Source organism: Fundulus heteroclitus, unplaced genomic scaffold (assembly GCF_011125445.2).
Source record: "Fundulus heteroclitus isolate FHET01 unplaced genomic scaffold, MU-UCD_Fhet_4.1 scaffold_47, whole genome shotgun sequence".
Classification (NCBI taxonomy): domain Eukaryota; kingdom Metazoa; phylum Chordata; class Actinopteri; order Cyprinodontiformes; family Fundulidae; genus Fundulus; species Fundulus heteroclitus.
Genome location: NW_023396890.1, coordinates 1072983 through 1092607, shown reverse-complemented (window position 1 = coordinate 1092607; position 19625 = coordinate 1072983). Strand labels below are relative to the sequence as shown.

The 19625-nt window shown below is 43.3% G+C and overlaps 2 protein-coding genes across 3 annotated transcripts in view; both read right to left on the bottom strand.

Moving 5' to 3' along the window:
* Nucleotides 1–873: 873 nt before the first annotated feature.
* LOC105926693 (tumor necrosis factor receptor superfamily member 12A) lies at nt 874–14074 on the bottom strand. Of its 2 annotated transcripts, none has more exons than XM_021316851.2 (5): nt 13676–14074; nt 5719–5817; nt 5287–5430; nt 5014–5066; nt 874–1824 (listed from the first exon to the last, which is right to left on the bottom strand). In XM_021316851.2, exons 1-4 carry the CDS (start codon nt 13758–13760, stop codon nt 5026–5028), a joined length of 369 nt encoding a protein of 122 aa, XP_021172526.2. In that variant the 5' UTR covers nt 13761–14074; the 3' UTR covers nt 874–1824; nt 5014–5025. The 2 variants fall into 2 exon arrangements, with proteins under 2 accessions (XP_021172526.2, XP_012718556.2); XM_012863102.3 differs by having other exon boundaries at nt 5018–5066; nt 13676–14072.
* Nucleotides 14075–17303: 3229 nt separating this feature from the next.
* Nucleotides 17304–19625, bottom strand: part of LOC118560716 (E3 ubiquitin-protein ligase BRE1B-like) — a 6720-nt gene continuing 4398 nt past the window's right edge. Inside the window, exons 2-5 of the mRNA XM_036132008.1 lie at nt 19274–19455; nt 18946–19086; nt 18752–18853; nt 17304–17721 (exon numbers count right to left, since the gene is read on the bottom strand). Coding sequence (XP_035987901.1) covers nt 17545–17721; nt 18752–18853; nt 18946–19086; nt 19274–19455 — 602 coding nt within the window. The 3' untranslated portion in view covers nt 17304–17544. The remainder of the gene's footprint in view (nt 17722–18751; nt 18854–18945; nt 19087–19273; nt 19456–19625) is intronic.

Sequence of the window (19625 nt, the reverse complement as noted above, 5' to 3'; positions counted from 1 at the left end):
GCCCGGTTCTGCCGGAGGTTTTTCCTTCCCGTTAAAGGGGAGTTTTTCTTTCCACTGGCGCTTCATGCATGCTCAGTATGAGGGATTGCTGCAAAGCCATCAACAATGCAGACGACTGTCCACTGTGGCTCTACGCTCTTTCAGGAGGAGTGAATGCTGCTTGGAGAGACTTTGATGCAATCAACTGGTTCCCTTATATAGGAAATGTATGACCAATCTGTATAATATGATTGAATTTGACTTTGTAAAGTGCCTCGAGATGACATGTTTCATGATTTGGCGCTATATAAATAAAATTGAATTGAATTGAAAAAACTTTTAGGAAAGCTAATAGCTACTTTTGTAACTGAGGAATTGTCAGCGATGCTGCAGGGAGCAGATTATTCACAAAGCAAACCCATCCATCGTCTGTACCTGCAGGGTTTCTGGTGTCCGTCTCCAGTTGTTATTTGGTGGGAGAAGAGTCGGATGATGTTTGAATTTATTGTGACGCAGGACGAAGAAAACCATATAAAACCTTTATCTATATTTGTAAATAACAACAAGCATTCATAAAAGTTGTCAGTTTTATTGTGAAAATATATTTGCTACACAAAGGTTTAAAGTAAGAAAGGCCAGTGCATGTACAGTAGAAGGAGAAAAACATTCAGAAAGCAGAAGGAAGCAGAGAGTGTTAGTTATTGCTCAGTAACATCGCTGGCCGGAAGAGTCAGTAAAGAAATCTTCTCTGGAGTCCCTTTGAAACGCGCTCCTCTGCCTCGCAGTCGGTGTGTTGTGACACTGCGAGACGCTTAGAAAAATAAATAATATACACATCTTTTAAAAAAAAAAAAACTGTGTGAAGTGATTCCCGACGTTGTTGCCATACGGCAAGCTCTACAAGCACGGAGGGTAGGAATGAAGAAACGACCTGAACCTGGTGGTCAAACATCAGCTCAAAACAACGTTCTGCTAAAATTTGATAGAACATCAATAAAGAAAACGGACAAACAACCCGTTTTTTTTAGTTGCAAACTTCACAAAAGACCTGGTTGGAAGTGTGGGAAGACCTTCCAGGTCAGACCGAGCTGTGGTTGTGAAGCTCCAACTAAAACACTGTAGGTTATTTCCCTCTCTACGGTGCATTCCTCGCAGCATTCCCACATGTTAGCAGTTTGGGGCTGTGTGTCTAGTGTTTCAAGCATCCTGTCCTGCATGCGCTGAGAACCCGGCGCTGGAGCAGACCCACTGCAGGTCCTTCTGGACGTCAGTAACATTTAAGACAGAAACAACGGTGGACTGGATCTGAAATGCTAAAAGAAATCTGTGCTGGTCTCAGGAGATGCAGAAACAGTTTGTTCTCCTCATCAGTCGGGTACACGGACGTACTGGCAGGGCGGAACCAAACGTTTCTCCTAAAGCTCCCTACATTCAAATGGCCTCAATGTGCCCAACGGCGCGTCTCCTTCACCGTCAGAAGCTGCGCTCCCGGTAAAATACCAGCAAGCTGCAGCTCAGCCGAGTTACATTCACTGGAGTCAACACAAGACCACGAGTCTTAACGGAATCTAAACGTCCGGAAACAAAAAGGTCCTCCAGACTGGAATCTCAGTTAATGGAAAATAAAGACAAACATTTCTGGAACGTGATACCAAACTAGTAATGTTGTTGCTATGCCTAGAGAGGTGAGCGAGAGCTGAGCTTATCTCTTCACCCAACAGTCCAATAAATTAGGATGGTCCTCTAGTGGCCAGAGGTACACCCTGAGGTTTAAGGTGTACGGTTCAGAGGTTCCTCCGTCAGGCTCCATGCTTCGGTCACATCTGTTTCCACTGTGGGATGAGGCTGTGGAGACAGAGGCAGAGATCAGTTCTCCTTGTATCACCCTCACATCGTGATGATTAAAAAAAGGCCCGGCTATGTAAACGTGAAACTGGAGAACAACACAGAGAGCTGCGGTGTGACGTCACACCATAGTCCATCTGAAATATCACCTTTGGTTCTTCACAAAACAGTTTTTAAGTTCTTTCTATTTAAAATACCGTATTTTCATATTAAATATTCCTCCAAGTGTGTAATATCACTCCTCCACGTCCACAGCTCTCTATCTGTCTCTGTCAGGAGGACAGAGTAGCTGGACTACACTGCCCTGTTTGGTGAAGGTCACTAATGATATTCTCATGGCCTCAGATAATGGACTTGTGTCTATACTTGTCCTGTTAGATCTCAGTGCTGCATTTGATACAGTTGATCACAATATTCTCCTACAAAGACTTGAGCATACTGTAGGGATTAAGGGAAAAGCATTAGGCTGGTTTAAATCTTATCTGTCAGACAGATTCCAGTTTGTTCATGTTAATAATAAATCTTCCTCAAACTCTAGGGTCACTTGTGGAGTACCACAGGGTTCAGTCCTTGGACCAATTCTATTTACTATATATATGCTTCCGATTGGCAAAATTATCAGACAGCATGGGATTAATTTCCACTGTTATGCTGATGACACTCAGCTATATTTATCCATAAATCCTGATGAATCCAATCAGTTACTTCGACTGCAGTCATGTCTTGATGACATCAAAAGCTGGATGACTTTAAATTTCCTGCATTTAAATTCTGACAAGACAGAAGTTGTAATCTTTGGGCCAGAGTCTTCAAAAAATAAAGTTCTTAATCAATCCCTTAATCTGGATGGCATTAACTTGGCCTCTGGTAATAAAGTTAAAAATCTTGGTGTTGTTTTCGACCAAGACATGTCATTTAAATCCCATATTAAACAGGTTTCCAGAGTTTCCTTTTTTCACCTCCGGAATATCGCCAAAATTAGAAACATTCTGTCCAGGAGTGATGCTGAAAAACTAGTCCATGCATTTGTTACTTCAAGGCTGGACTATTGTAATTCTTTACTATCAGGAAGTCCACAAAATGCAGTTCGAAGTCTTCAGCTGATTCAAAATGCTGCGGCAAGAGTTCTGATGAAAATCAACAAGAGGGATCATATTTCTCCAATTTTAGCTTCCCTTCATTGGCTTCCTGTTAAATCAAGAATAGAATTTAAAATTCTCCTTCTAACGTATAAAGCCCTTAATAATCAAGCTCCATCATATATCAGAGCTCTGATTACCCCGTATGTTCCTAACAGAGCACTTCGCTCTCAGACTGCAGGTCTGCTGCTGGTTCCTAGAGTCTCTAAAAGTAGAATGGGAGGCAGATCCTTTAGCTATCAGGCTCCTCTCCTGTGGAACCAACTCCCAGTTTTGGTCCGTGAGGCAGACACCCTATCTATTTTTAAGACTAATGTTAAAACTTTCCTTTTTGACAAAGCTTATAGTTAGAGTGGCTCATACCCTGAGCTATCTCTATAGTTGTGCTGTGATAGGCCTAGGCTACTGGAGGACATCAGGGTCTAATTTTCTCACTCTACTGATTTCTACTGTTCTTCAGTCTACTGTTCTCCAGTTTTGCATTGTATTACATTGAAATGACTGTCGTCATTTCAGCTTTTAACTTTTTGCTCTCTCTCTTTTTCTTCATAGTAGGTACACCTGGTCTGGCGTTCTGTTAACTGTGACATCATCCAGAGAAGACGGCTCACCCGCTACTACCATCTAATGTAGAACAGATTACTAGATCAATGTGTGCTTCTGTGCTTGTTTGTCTGTCTTGTTGTGTCTCTGTTCTGTCTTCTGTAACCCCAGTCGGTCGAGGCAGATGACCGTTCATACTGAGCCCGGTTCTGCCGGAGGTTTTTCCTTCCCGTTAATGGGTGGTTTTTCTTCCCACTGTCGCTTCATGCTTGCTCAGTATGAGGGATTGCAGCAAAGCCATGTACAATGCAGACGACTCTCCCTGTGGCTCTACGGTTCCCCAGGAGTGACTGCTGCTTGTCGGGACTTTGATGCAATCAACTGGTTTCCTTATATAGGACATTTTTGACCAATCTGTATAATCTGACCCAATCTGTATAATATGATTGAACTTGACTTTGTAAAGTGCCTTGAGATGACATGTTTCATGATTTGGCGCTATATAAATAAAATTGAAAATTGAATTAACAAGGCCAAAATAAACTTTATATTGAATTAACTTTCTAGGTTTATTGTTGCTAACGCGTACTCCAGGCTGCCTTACATGAATGCACTTCTAGTTTAGACATTACAGTCAGGCAGTCTGCTAGACAGCTCAGGGGTCCTCAGGTAGTGACACAGTGTACCGTAATGCTCCTAATATGCATTGAGCGGAGCGACTTCATTGCTAACCAAAGTCATACTTACACATTTTAACAGATTTCTGAGCGCATTGTACTACATAAATCAGTAAACACAACGGTGATCATATATAAGACACACTGTCAATTTTTGATAAGATTTAAGAATTTTAAGTGTGCCTTGTAGTCCAGAAAATACGGTAATGTTGCTCTTTTTTTATTACAAAAGTACTAAGAGATAATGGTCAAAAGTTAATCCTAATAACTTTTTTCTTTTTTTTTTTATTAGAGTGTTGAATTATTGAATGCAATTGAATGAAAAATGTATAAATAAAAATAAAATAAATAAAAAAAAACAAAATCCATTTCCTTGGCTGCCGTGTTTGGGCGTCTGGTAGAAGGCAGAGGCGGCCATTTTTAATTCGGTCTGCAAGTATCTGACATTTCTGTCTCGGTTTTCATGTTTATTGTGTTGTTTCATGTTTAAAGTTCAGTATATTTAGTTTTCTCTTGTGTGTAAAGAAAGGCACCTTATTTTCTGAGGCATTAAAAATAATTACATGTATCAAGCTTAGCTTAAGCCTCCCTATAGATCTTTACTCTCAAAACGTTGAGTTGCTCAAGGTCACAGAAAACTATTTCAGGCATCAAGGGACATTTCTTCTGCTTGTGAGTTGCAGGCAATTTGTATAAAAAAGATTTGTTCATCAGTTCATCTAATTTGCACCACTGGACATAAAGCATTATGCTGAAGGTCAAAAGACGCGTTCTGAACTCTCCTCATTAAAGGATAACACCACAGGTAATGAGGTAAAGTGAAGAAATACCTACTCAGCTGTTTAAGCTTGATAAAGTGGCCCCGCCGTCTCTTCGATGGGTTCTGTAGAAACCAGAAAAGGAAATTATAAGCACAAATATTGCCCCATATCCTCTCTGATGTTTAGCCACTGAGTGTGGAGGACCGCCGCCCCGGGATCAGATGGTCACATAAAGTTTATACATCTGATTCTGTTCATTTATAAATAGTCCAAAAAGCTCATCACACGTCCAACAGCAGGACAGCTTGGAGGAGAAGAACGTTGGCGTATTAGGAGGTTTACCTCGCAGAGGCAGTTTGTGTGACTTGCGTCGATGCATCATGACCCCGATGATCAGAGCCGCCCCGATCAGAACCACACCGAGGACCGAGAAGCTGGTGATGGCCGCCATTTTCCACACGTCAGACGTCTCCTCCACTGATTTACCTGTTGGGTCAAAGGTCAGAGAGAAGTAATAAGAGAGGGTCTGTCTGTCCGGCTTCTGATTTCTCTATTCTGGTTCTGCAGAATCTGCTATGAGAAAAAATGGGTTTAAAATCTGCAGTTATCTGGTTAAAGTAGCCTGAAATGATTTTCATAAAGAAAAGCTGAAGTTTGTATTAAATACTGAGCAGATTTAGTGTGTTTCATAACTGAACTATATAAGAAAACACTTGTTTTTGTCCCTCCTGTGCAGTCCTAACAGACAGAAAGTGCCAAAGTGCAGCGGCTCACATGTGTTGCAGGACGGCGTCTTTGGGTACTGCTTGCAGGATGTGCAGGGCACGCAGACACCCAGGTCCGAGCTCCAGAAGTCCGAGCTGCCACACTGACCTGCAGACAGAAAACAACGCGCCGTTTTTATCCAGCAAAGAGGAGGAGGGGATGGAGGCTCAGCCCAGATACATAAACCAGGAGAACCAGGAGCACCTTCTGCGTGTCGTTGAATCTAAACCTGGCTTTGTCCGTTTTCTTTGCTTTCCCACATCTCAGTTTCAGGGGGACATTCTAAAACGCTCAATGTGGCTTAAGGTAGGAAAACAACGAGGAATCATCACCAAATTTCGCATGGCCATATCTTGTCACGAAGACTTAAGCCTGTCAAAAAAAAATAAACCGAAATCCAACGATTATAGAAGATATCTCACATTAACGTTTTCTCCTTCATTGGCGCCTATGGCGAGAAAAAGGCTTAACGTGGTTTAATGTACTTAAACAATAATCAGTGATCACCAAATTTCTCTAATATATTGCTTATCATAACCACTTAAAACTATCAAAAAATCGAACCCAAAGTCCAATTATTATGGACGTTATATGACATTAAGTATTTCATAGGCATAGAGGCTGGCTATATGAAAGCAGAAACGCTTAATGTTAGATAACGTCCATAATAATTGGACTTTGGGTTTGACATTTTGACAGTTTTATGTGCTTATTAGGAGCAATATGAAAGAGAAATTTGGTGATCATTGATCTTTGATCAGGTACATTAAACCACGTTAAGCCTTTTTCTCGCCATAGGCGCCAATGAAGAAGAAAACGTTAATGTGAGATATCTTCTTTAATCGTTGGATTTCGGTTTATTTATTTTTTTGACAGGCTTAAGTCTTCATGACAAGATATGGCCATGCGAAATTTGGTGATGATTCCTCGTTGTTTTCCTACCTTAAGCCACGTTAAGCTTTTTCACATTAAGCGTTTTAGAATGTCCCTTTTCAGGTGAAATCAACTGGAACACGCTTGTCGTGTAGTTGTATATCTGTGTAATCCCCCAGAAAGCTTTTGTTCTTACTGTTCAGTGCGATGACGTTAAGACACCGGCAGAGGAAGCCGGCTTTGATCACCACGTTAGGTTTTGGCTTCCTCTGAAGTGAAGCTTAGAAATTCCTCTGAATGAGACTGACGGCGGTGCAGAGGATCAGCGCGGTGGGTTTTGTTTTGACAAACCTCTTCCTTTGAATTGTTTTGCTGCGTGTGTGCATCCGTGACTTTCATTTCACCTTAAAAAAAAAATACTTTCTGTTTCTGCTAGAAGGACAGAAAACGGCTTCAAATGGGAAATCATCTGAAAGCTGATATTTGCATCTGCTGTTAAAAGGAAAAATCACAAAACCACCTGACATTCAGTCAGACCAAACATCTCCTGTTTTATCTTAGTTAGGATGAGCAACCTTATTTCTGTCTAACTCTGTATCGATTTCTTTAAATTAAAGATTTCTGCCTTTAACAGTTGCTGGCAGCCATGTTGATGACATCATGGCTTTTGTAAGCTTCTCATAATTTTATTAAAAACACCTGAGTTACATCACCTGAGGTTGGAAGGCTGTGTTTTAGGGCAACACCACAAACACTCTGCTTTGCTGGGGGACATAATTGTTGTGCAATTTCACCTATTTGATTATGAATATTGTTAATAATTATAATTAATAATCTGTTATTCTAGTCAAAGGTAAGCAACAACAAAAAATGCTTCCAAATGGTTGTGATTAAGGGCTTCCAGCCTTTAATGATTATAACTAGCAATTGGGTTTATTAATTAACAATTGTTAACCATAGTTTACCAGAACCAGAACTCTGACCGAACGGCAGGGATTGGTCAGAGATTTTACAGGCCTGCATCTCTCACAGAGATCTAATTTTTTAAACCTCCTTTTTCTGAATACATAAAGTATTGACTCCCGCCAGGATGGAAGGACCATTTCTCCCAGTTTAACACAAAGAGTTTCTGAACAGGATTACCGACTACAGCTTTAAGACATCAGGCAGGAAGTTAAATCTTGGCCATAAACTGGTCCCTCAGCGTTCCTCCAGCTTAGCTACAGAGCGGCTAAAGGACAATAAAATCAATGTTGGGGAGTGAAGAAGAAGAAGTTTGTGGAGGGAAACCTAAAGCATTGAGATCCAAAAATTTTAAAAGGTAATTTTACCAAACACAGAGGAAATTTTAGGTGAATTGATAATAAAAACAAAGTTTCTCCCTCATTGTTTTGACATTTAGCAAATAGAAATAATTTTGTTAATCCTTACTGACCAAAAACAGGAAACGTTTAGTCTGATTTAGTGTTCAACAGGAATAAATCGTGTCTATTACGGCGTATGTAAACTTCTGGCTTGTGCAGAAAGCTGACGTGAGGCAGAAGAGGTCGGTGCATCCTGGCTTTTGGTGAAGAGGCACATTAGCATCAAGTCATGCATAAAACATCATCCGCGCCTCTGCATAATAACCACGTTTAGCCCACACAGCGAGCCACAGCCTGGCAGGTAACGTTAGCAGGAAACAGGTGAGCGGCATTTAGAGGATGACGAGATAACACTCTTCCTCCTCACTGTCCCACAAGCATTTGCATGGACTGTTCCTTGTCTGCTGCAGCGCCTGAAGTGAGTCACGCTTTACAGTGAAACAGACACCGGTACCAGAACCATTAGAGGCGAACCCGGCGTAGCCTGAGGTAGGAGCATGAGCGTTGTGGCGAAAGCAGCCGCGTCAATCACAACCAGAGGTGGTAGAGTAGCCAGAAACTGTAGTCCAGTAAGAGCAGCACTACTGCAAATACTCAGGTAAAAGTAAAATAGTATTCAGTAAGAAGGCTACATGAGTACTGAGTAACTATTCATAACAGCTGATGGTTTAATATTGAAAATAATGTAATCAGACAGACAGAAATATAAGGTTATGTGCAAATTCTGGTATTTTAAAGACAAAAGAAACACTTTTCTAAATAATTTTTCCAACATTTAACAACACTTCCAGCAGTTAATATATATACAGTATGTTAGAACAGTGCAAAATACTTCCAATAACAATATCTACTGTTTACTGTACGTTCATCTGACCTCCACATGGCTCAATAATCTCAGCAGATAGAAAATAACATTAAAATAATAAAGCTTGTGTATAAATAAGAAGTCTCACTTTAACATAAACTCCAGGTTTTTGTCTCTCTGCTGCATTTTTGGTTAAAACAAATTTGTTCTTTATTCATAAAGTTACTCACAGCAGGTACATAAACCAGAGATTTTACTCTAGTAAGAGCAGCAATACTTGAGTAATATGACTCAAGTAAAAGTAAAAAGTACAGTACAGTAAAACTACTTTGCTCAAAAAGTTACTCAGGTAAAAGTAACTGAGTAAATGTAACTAGTTACTGCCCAGCTCTGATAACAACTTATCATCAGATGAATTTTGTGTCTTCAGGTTCAAACGAACTCGTCAGCTCAGGATCCGTCGGAGCAGAAGACGAGAAACGAAACCAGAAATTGTTCCGTAACAACGAAGATGTGGAGAGAAAACCTTCAGGAAATGCTTTGAATCGTGTAACGATTATATAGATCCACTCGTTTTATAAATGTTGGACTTTTAAATATGTTTGAATGGCTGTTTTTTTTTTTTTTTTTTTTGGTCTAGAAGTTTGGTTTTATTATCTTTGTTCATTAATCCACACAGGCTCAAATATTTAAAGACATATAAACAAATATACGCTCAATTGCTTAATTAATCTCTCCAATGCGAGATCAATAAAGCCTATCTTATCTTATCTTAAAAGTGTGAACCACTGCCTTGCTGCACGGTGGTTGCGGCGTCATGCTGTGGGACAGTTTTACAGCCGCTGGTAAAGCTTCCTCCCACAGACGATGATGAACTACCCAGAAATTTCTCTAACAAACCTGTAATTAGTAGCAAGGTAGTTTTATGAAAAGACAACTTGGATGAGGACCTGATGAGAGGAGCAACTTGATGGAAGATGTTTATCTGACTGGTTATTTGAATATTTGAGCATTTGTTCATAATTTAACCTTGCCTGGATCAAAGAAAATCCATAATGAATTATAATCTGTGCATCCTCTTCTTCTTGTGCAATATAACCGATATAACTGTTAAGATGCATCATTAAAGACTTAAATTAGACGTTTTAGCCCAACGTACGTTTATATAAACTTCTGATGAGAATTTGTATGATGTAGAAAGCTGTGCAGCAACGACATGCAGAACAGGACGACCCATTCAATACAGCACAATAATAATAATAATAATAATAATCTTTATTAATGATTTAAACATACAGTCCAGTAAAGTTCGTCCATTCCTCGGGGAAAAAGTAAAGAAAGTCTGAGAAAAAGAGTAAAACTTGACAAAGCTCTGAGTGAGGGACGGCACAGACGTTACAGCTTTAAGCGAACGGCGGCGTCAGGAAAAACCCGTGAAGGAACGAGAAAAGTCACGTTTCTCCTTTCCTGATGTCCTCTCCGCTCTCTGCCACATTCCTGCTTCATGTTCACCCGTTTAAAACCATTTCATCACCCGATCTCAGCGCTCCTTTTCCAGAAATGAAACGGGGATTGAGAAAGCGTTCAAGCATCTCAGAACATAAAGTCTTTTTCCATTTTTTTTCCCAATCCAAACTGGGATTTCTGGTAAACCAGGAGAAAAAAATATAAGTTACTAACCAGGTAGTTCTATACCTTAGGTTCAAACCCATTTTAGTTAGTCAGTTTTTTGTGTAAGTTTTGGTATTTTAATACAAATCGTTGTTTAATTGTGATGCCTGTGCAGACTCTCAGTTCTTTGTTCAGTTCTTCCTGAAACGTTTCACCCATCCAGGAGTCTCTGTCAGTTCTGGAGGCTCTGAGCAACCTGCAGGTGGAGCGCTGCTGTTTCTAAGGACATGGAGGTCCATCCTCCTCGGAGCATTCTCAGTCAGATGTAAATCAGTGGCTCACTGTCACTGTATAATATTTAATTGGAATAAAATCTGCCCTCTCCAGAACATTTTCCCCTTCTGCTGGTGACGTCACAACAGCCATAAGTTAAATGATGTGCGCGCTTCGAACTACATCCTCTTGCTTTTCTAATTCTTTTTAACCAAAGCAACTCATTTTCATTTTATTTTTACTTATAAATAAAAGCTTGGCTGCTGGTGTGACGTACAGAGGGTAGAATGGCAGCTCGCTTTTTGGGAAATCCTGCAGTGGAAATGCACGCCTCCCGTTTTTACTGTCGTTGCACAGCAGTTATTTAAAAAGGCGATAAATGACTCTGGCTCGTAGCTTTAATTCACCAGAATTTTGCATTTCCACTTCAGTGACTTCCATGAAGTTGCTTAACACTCCGTGCGTCTCACAAAGTAAAAAAGTAAAGGAAATAAAATCCTTTTCTGTTTCTTGGGAGGAATAAGCGTGGCTGCAGGGACGGCACATTTGTTTTCTATTTTCAAAAAGAACAACCTCAGGCGCAGCTTTTGGAACCCAGGGCTGAAAACGTGTTGAAGTCCTGGAAGTATTTTTTTTTTTTTTGAATAATCTACTTCTTGAAATTTCCACCACCTAATGTAAATGGGTGCCAAATCCATCACACCAAGCCGTACATTTCTGGGGAAGTGTTTACATCTGCTTGATTAGTCTCATCAGTCACATCACGAAGAAAAGGAGAACATTAAACCAGAACCACATGAGTGAGGACCGTGTTATCCCCTCAGAGCGGCTCATTGTTAGCCCAGCTGCAGAGCCAAAGCCACCTGCTCACAAACTCATGTTAGTGGCATGTGGACCTCTGGCTCGGTGCTTACATTTCAGCCACAGACCCTCAGAGACCGGAATGAGTCATTCTGCAGAAAGGGTCACAGCAGAAATGTGTCACAGTTTCTCATAAACAGTTCTCCTGGTGATCTCAGGCCCTCGTCATGCAAATGGAGCGCAGCAGCGCCGGGGTTCAAAAGGGTAACAGGGAGGAAGCGCAGCTTGACCTCTGTTCAAACCAGAGACACGTCCTCTGCAACGCTTATCAGACGACAACCCCAAACGGAAGAGACGCACCGAGCTGCAGAGCCCAACACTGACCGCAAATTTAGAGGCAGATTTATGAGGAGTTTCCTGAAGTGAGCCCGGAACCAGAAACCTGGCTGTGTGCAGAATGTCGCCCCATTCAGAACCTCTCACCATCTCAGCCGGCGTTTCATTGCTTCCACTGGTCCTCCCACAGCCAGCGCTTTTTCAAATAAGCAGTCAGGTGGTTTATAATTTCACTATTTCATGCATCACTAGAGAAACAGGTGAATGGAAATGTGTGTTTTTGTTTTTTGCCAAGTAATAACTTCCCCACATCCATGAGTCACCTTGCTGATGTGTTAATTAAGATGCACTGTCCTAACTAAATTAACTAAATTAAACTTAAAAACGTCCATAATGGGGGTCCACAAGGTTCAGTTATCGGCCCATTATTGCTTTCCTTTAATGCAGCAGCATGAACTCTAACTTACCGCTGCTCAGGGTTCTTAGTCTTCAACAAGTTACAGGAATCGCTCCGTCTCCTGCTTTGTTTTTTAATTGAGGAATTTTTATTTTTTTTGCCGCTTTCAAGAAATGAAAAGTTCTGAATTGACTAAGTACATTTTAACAAGAAATTATCAATGGCTTGTTTTGAGATTTCTCTAAAACCTTGAAAACTTTATCTTAAATATAAAAAGGTTTTCTAGTTGGCGCTTTATCTCTCAGGGAGAACCACAAGCTTCATCTTTTGACCCATCTAATCTTCCTTTTCTGCCGTTTTAACTGTGGTCAGATTAAATGTTTTATGAGCAAACTAATTTTTTTTCTGTTTTTTTTTTTGTGTGTAAACTTAACTGTTTGTATCAGAAAACCCGGTTTATGCCTGTAATGTATGTCAAGATGACTGTACTACTCACATTATGGCCGATATTGTCTTTTAAAGCCTGTTTTTTTAAAGAATTAGTTTCTGGGTTTTGAATTCGGTGATTATAGGCGGCTCAAATTAGTCCACACATAACTTTCTGGAGGCTTTTCCTTCTGAATAAACTCTTTAGTTAAGCAAATTGTTTTTGTTCTGGGTGTTTTTTTTATGTAATTTACTACTCTTTTATGTGATCTTTGTATTTGTAGTGTTCTGCCAATATAAACCATGTAATGGGTCAAGGACTGAACACCCTGGGGACTTGTTTTAATGTTTTAAGTCTGATCTGGGACAGACTTCCTTTAAAAACAGATCTGTCACCACGATGGGACAATCTGGTTGGATAAAGGAAATGAAAGAATGTCTAATATCCTAGACAGATAAAGGGGTGTGGGGGTGCTGCACATGTAGTCATAGGTTTGGATTGGAGGGGGGGGGGGGTGTAGCAACAGCTGAGGTCCAGATGTAACAAAGTGTTCCCACTATTATAAACTGAATAAAAGTTTGAGCTAAACATGTGGCTTTATTACCGAGGACCAACCCTGAACTGTTTGGGTTTTTCTCAGATTTTATGATCTCAGTGTAATCTGAGCGCGGTGTTTTCCTCCGGGATTAGGGCCAAACTTCAAAGGGGCCCCTGGAACAGCCACAGACTCTTTCTTTTGTGTCCAAGAGACACTGGGAACGGTTCTTTGTCCAAAATGGACCCAGGCAGAGCCACCCAGCCCGGCCAAGTGTCCTGTCCCGCGCAGCCGGAGGGCACTGCATGGATGGGGTGAAATAAGGCGATCGGAATGCGGAACCGGTGAGAAAGGCAGCTGGTAAAGGAAGCGGAGCCGCTATCTGGCTCCGTGAGGCGCTCCGGACTCATCCCGGTTCCCAGCAGCGAACAAAGCGGCGATTGTTCCATTTCCACGGAGAGACAGCGGCGCACCGCGTTCACAGTGGGACGGTTTCAGAAACATGAGTTAAAAGAGTAAAAAAAAAAAGAAAAAGTTAACTCACCTTTTTCCGCAATCACGCCGTGGAGACCGGTCACGGCCGCCAGAATAAGCCCGCAGATCAGTGCGCAAAGAGCGGCAGAAGCCATGGTGTCTGCGGGTGGAGAGCTGCTCGCTGTCGGCCGCGCAATTCCCAAAAGTTCATCTGATTAACAATCCGCGCTGGTTTCCAGGCTGGAAAAGCGAGCATCAGAGTGAGTCATGCGGAGGAGTCTGCGCCTTGTTTTAATAGTGCGCACACACCCACGCTGAACTGCGCCGCTCCTCTGACTCATTTCCTATGTAGCTGCGGCGCAGCGCGGAGTCTGTGCGCCCACAGGAAGCCCCGCTGCGGCTTCTCCTCTCTCACTCTCAGTGAAAGTCTCAGTCATATCACTCCAGCGCTCACACTTTCAACCAGAACACTTATATTTCGTTATTGTTCTTTTTTTTGTTGTTGTTGTTTTTCATGGCCACGCCCTGCGTGTTTTCCCCCCCACTCTGAAACACGGTGCAGTGTGGATTTACAGCCTTCTCATTGTTATTACCACGCCTGCAGACGTCATCCTGCGCCGGCTGCCAAAGCACACAGCTCCCTGGCAGGGGTCCGGGGTCCCTTACGCACAACAAGGGGAGGGAGGGGGGGGGGGGGGGGGGGCAGAGGAAGCCAGGCAGGAACAGATGCCGTTAATTACGCAGCCAAATTAGCCCGTTTTCAGGTATTTTACTGAGCTCTGCTGGAAGGTAACAGGCCACCAGGAAAAGTTTGGAGCTGCTTGTTTCTGTCGGAGGCAGACAATGCAGCGAGTCGCTGAAGCAGGGTGGTGTTATTAATGTCTGGGTGTAGCCTGCTGGAGCTGCACAAGTATGCAACAACAGAGCCAGCGGACACAGCATCAGCCCCGCGCATGTCTCACGCTCCGTTATTCGCCTCGACTTCAGCTTCAGCAACATCCCATAATCCATTGGGCTTAATAATGACACTTTGCAGCTATAACAGCTTCAACTCTTCTGAGAAGACAGTCCAAAAGGTTCTGGAGCGTTTTGAAGCTCATTGCTGAGGTCAGACTCTGATGCTGGACCAGAAGGTCCGGCTCTCAGTCTGCGCTCTAATTCATCCCAAAGTGGTTCTGTTGGGTCCAGGTCCTCCTCACCAGACTCTCTCCTCTGGGTCTTCATGGACCTCGCTTTGAGCTCTGGTGTTCAGTCACGATGGAAGAGAAGGGACCGTCTCCAAGCTGGTCCCACAAAGTTTGGAGCATGGAGTCCAACATCTCTTGGTCTGCTGAAGCATTTTAGAGATTCTTCCTCTGGACCTAAGGGTCCAAACCCAGATCCTAAAGAACAACCCCACACCAGAACCGCCTACACCAGGATTTACACTTGGCACAGTCAGACCAGCACCGTTCTCCTGGCCGCCATCAGACCCAGACCTGTCCATCAGACCCAGACTGCTCCATCAGATGGAGACGGTCCATCAGACCCAGACCGGTCCATCAGGCCCAGACTGCTCCATCAGACGGAGACGGTCCATTCGTGCCTCCAGAGAACCAGCCTCCGCTGCTCCAGGCTCCAGCAGCAGCTTCCATCGCTGCATGGACGCTTTGAACCTGGAGACGTCTGGTTGGATGCAGCTGCTCAGTCATGGAGACCCTGAAGCTCTCTGGAGCTGATCTGAAGACCACATGAAGGTTGGAGGTCTGCAGCGACTTCCTGACTGGAGCTGCTGCACAGGCGGCGTCCCGTCACAGAACCAGGCTGGAAGTTCTGAGCTCCTGAGAGCGACGCGTTCTCTCTGCAGGCCTGGTGATGATTTTATTCACCTGTGGCCATTAAAGTGGCTAGAAAACCTGATTTAGATTATTTTGGTTGGAGGAGCAATATAGTTAATTCCATCTGCTTGTGTTGAAAAAGGGAAATCTGTCGCATGTTTTCACACCCCTTGAATTTTTTTTAACCTTCAAACTGACCTCATTGTATTTTATTGACTTTTGTTTGACAAACAAACAGTTTACAATACCTGGGAATGTTTTCGAAAGCAGTATTTTTAAATTTTTAAAATCTGAAAAGTGTGGCGTGTGTTTATTCAGCCCCCTGAACTCTTGACACCCACATAAACTCTCATATAAACATGGGAATCCCTCACTAGAGCTCACCTGTGGGTTACTAGAGGTCAGGAGCTTTTTGTATATAATAATAAAAAAAGCTCCTGTAGTTGTGAAACATTTCCTTCAGCTTCGTGGTTATTTGGCATTTAAACTACTAGATTAAATCTCAATAAAACACAGATACACCAGTATAAACGTGTCTCTGACACCCCGTAATAAAATCCAGCAGTTATCTCAGCATAAAAGTGTTTTTCTGATGGTCGAGTCTTGTCTTGTAAATCCGTTCACATTAATCTGAACACATCATCCCCACTGTGAGACACGGTGGAGGCAGCATCATGCTGAGGGGAGCAGGTCAGAGCTGATGGAGATAAATCAGGACCATCCTGGAGGAAAACCTGAGACTGAGACCTGAGACCTTTTCTTTCAGCCTGAACCTGCAGCCTGAGGTATTATGGGATGGTTCAGATCAGATTTATGGGTTAGAATGGCCTAGTCAAAGTCCAGGCCTAAGTCTAACTGAGAATCAGCGTTACGCTCTCCTTCCAGTGGGTAAAAGTTTCCGTCTCTCTCTGAGCAGAACTGGAGAGACTCCACAGACGTGCAGCTGCTGGTTCTCGACTTAGAAAGGTTTTAATACTTTTACACGACACACTTTTAAAATGTTCACATGTAAAACTGCTTCCCTTTTTTTCCCCTCCAACCTTAAAGTTCATATTAATCACATTAAATCCGGGTTAAAAGTGTCCCGTCGTGACAAAACGGAAAAGAAAAACAGGCCATGGGGTGTGAATACTTTGTGTAAGGCCGTCAGCCGTGTTGTTTTTCCTTTATTTCTTTCCTCCATGAGATCCAGTTGTCCAGGAAATCTCAGCTAACTTCTCCCAAATGGCTGATAAACTTCTTTCTCCCCACATTCGCTCATCCCCTCTGCAGCCTGGAACCTCTTATGTGTTACATGGTGTGAACTGCCGCTCCCACAAGAGCTAACGTCAAACAGACGCTCAGCAAACTCCCAGTAAATAGTTCCCATCATCAGAGCTGGGGGGGGGGGGGGGGGGGGGAATGGAGGCAGATGTTTTTTCACTCGCCTGTCACGGCTAACCTTTAGCGGAGGACCTGGAGCCCGCTAAGGACACCCATATGAGCCGAGTTTCCACTGCAGTGATTTCATCAGTAATGAGGCACCATGAGCTGCACATGTTGTCAAACTCTCCGGCGTAACCACGGCGACGGGGCGAACACACACACAGAGAGGAGCTCGCCGGAGGCCGTGCAGCCCGTCCTGTATGTGCTGAGCGGGCGCCAAGCGAAGACGCAACACGGGCCCGGCTCTCCTGCCGCGATTCTGGAAACATGTGTAGCTTAACGCATGCAACCCCCCCCCCCCACCCCCACCTCTCTGAGGGAAGACGGCGTTCTTTTAATTCAGACGTTCAGTGATGGAAAAAACAACAACAACAGAGAAAAGAGTCACGCAGGTTTGTGTTAAACGGAGAAAACGGGTCAGAACAAGCGATAAAAACAACCCAGAGCGACTCGGCGTGTAAAAACGTCACGGCTGACAAATGTGTTTATTGAAGTAGCTCACGACACTCGCTCAGCTTCGTCACTACGTTTGGTCACCAAATAGCAGAAATGTGGTAAAACGAGTCTCTCCAAAGAGATCGGTCTCTCTCTGAGTGCATCTCCAGTTCTCGGGTTCCTCTCTCCTTTGGTTCTGTCTGTCCTTTCCGGATGCAGCGGCGTTCCCCGGTTGCCACGGCGTTCCCGGTTGCCGCGGCGCTCAGGTGATGTAGATGCGGTGGAAGTCGTTGGCTCCGAAGGCGCAGTTGCACTTGGGGCATTTCCTCTGCCGCGTGTCGTAGCGCATCTTCAGACACTCGTAGCAGAAGACGTGGAAACACTTGGTGAGGACGGTCTCCTTGTCCCGCGTGTTGCAGCAGGGGCAGCGCAGCTTGGCCTGGGGGGGGGGGGGGGGGGGGAGAGATACACCAGCAGAGTGAAAACTGGACATCCTCTCACTGCAAAAACACAACTAAAAATAAGCTAAATTTTCTTAAAATTAGTTTATCAGTCCTTGATTTGAGCAGGTAAATAAGACTATCTGCCAATGGAATAAGATTTTTGCACTTAAAATAGGAACAACTCATCTCCATCATCGTATTTCCAGTGCAGGATGTCTAATTATCTTATTTTAGGGGTCAAAATACTCATTCCATTGGCAGATAATATCATTTACCTGCTCAAATCAAGGAGAAAAACACAAATTTTAAGAACATTTTACTTATTTTTAGGTCGGTTTTCGCAGTGCTGTTCCACCTCACAGTCAGACACCAGTTTGTGTTGTTCTGTCATGTTAAACCCAGATTAAAACTGGATTTTAATCGCTACGTGTGAATCAATTCAGTCTAAACTTTATCACCTGGGCCAGAATTGTTACATCAAAACATCCCAAGGAAATAAACAACATAAAACAAACCTACATTCCCAAAAATTATTTTTTTTTTACTTTTACCAGCTCCCTAAATTATGTTCATGCCCCATTTTAATAGAACAGATTAGGGAGAGTTTAGGTTTGAAAGGGATGTGGAAATCATTGCAGATTAAAATTTAAAAAGGCTTTTTCATCTTTTCTCGTATTAAAACATGCAAATGATTTAGGATCCAAATTATTTTTTTGTCTATTCGATTCTATTGCAATAGGAACAGGACTTTAATCAGCCTGTTTTGATACGGTTGCTGTATTTACACAATTTTTAAACATGAATTAAATGCAGATTTTGGTGCATTTGAGTAAAAGTCAATGAACAAACATGGTCCTATTTATATTATGAAATTAAAGATTTCGTTTTCAGTTGTAACTTATCTGTAACCATTTTGTCAAATTGAGAATAAATGGCCTGGTGGGTCAAATAATTGTTGAATTGAAGTTGAGGGCCACAGAAAATCACCGTTTCCACGTTGACCTGCACTGATTTCCTTCTCCTCACCTTGTACTGGTTGATCTCCTCCTGCAGGATCTCGTCTGCGTCGGAGTACACCTCCACCTTCTTCTGCTTCTCCAGCTTCCTCCTCAGCCGGGACAGGTCCTCCTACAGAACCACGGCCACAGTTAACATCCCAGCCGGCCAATCAGGAGCGCGGGAGAAACTCGTTAAGGCCTCAGCGGTCTGGGACGGCGTACCTGAGCTCGTTTCAGGTTGCTGCTCTCCCTCTCCCGGGCGGTGCGGTTCTCGGCCACAGACACCTGGATCTCCTTCAGCTTGGCCTGCGTGTGCTCCAGCTGCACCTTCAGGTCCTCCGCCAACTGAGCTGCCTCCACCGCCTGCGGCGGGACAGGAAGTGAGAGCGCTTAGCAAAACAAAAGCCAGCGGTGGATTCCTGACTGGTAATGTTGTGGCACAGGGAGAACCGGTGAATTTCTGTGGGCTGATCCATCCGGTTTTATTTTCCACGTTCTGAGTGATCCACTCGTTTCGTCTGGTGGGTTCTGGAGCAGAGACGCTTCTCACCTTCCTCTTGTTGAGTTCTAGCGCCTGCGTTCTGACAGCCAGCTCCTTCTCCAGAGCAGCCAGGGTGGTCTGCAGGACTCCCTCCTTCTCCTCAAGCTTCTGCACCACCAGCAGCTGGGCGTCCACCTGGCGGATTAATCCACAGATATTAGACACAGAAGCTTTCAGGCTGCAGCAGGGTTCTCTTCCCAGGGCGCCATTAAAGGGGGGCGTCCCTTTCTAAAGTGTTTTTTGGTAATAAAACAATTCAAAGTGCTGCACATGAATAAAAACAGAGGAAATAAAGCATTACAGAGAAAATCACATTGCACTGGAACAGCGGGTCTGATATATCAGACACAGAGTACAGATT

What these genes read in the sequence shown, in the direction of transcription:
- LOC105926693 (XM_021316851.2), bottom strand. Translation starts at nt 13,760, where the DNA reads ATGGCTTCTGCCGCTCTTTGCGCACTGATCTGCGGGCTTATTCTGGCG. An exon ending in CGGCGTGATTGCGGAAAAAG is followed by an intron (nt 5,818 to 13,675) that starts GTGAGTTAACTT and finishes TTCTGTCTGCAG; the next exon opens with GTCAGTGTGGCAGCTCGGAC. An exon ending in GACGCCGTCCTGCAACACAT is followed by an intron (nt 5,431 to 5,718) that starts GTGAGCCGCTGC and finishes TTGACCCAACAG; the next exon opens with GTAAATCAGTGGAGGAGACG.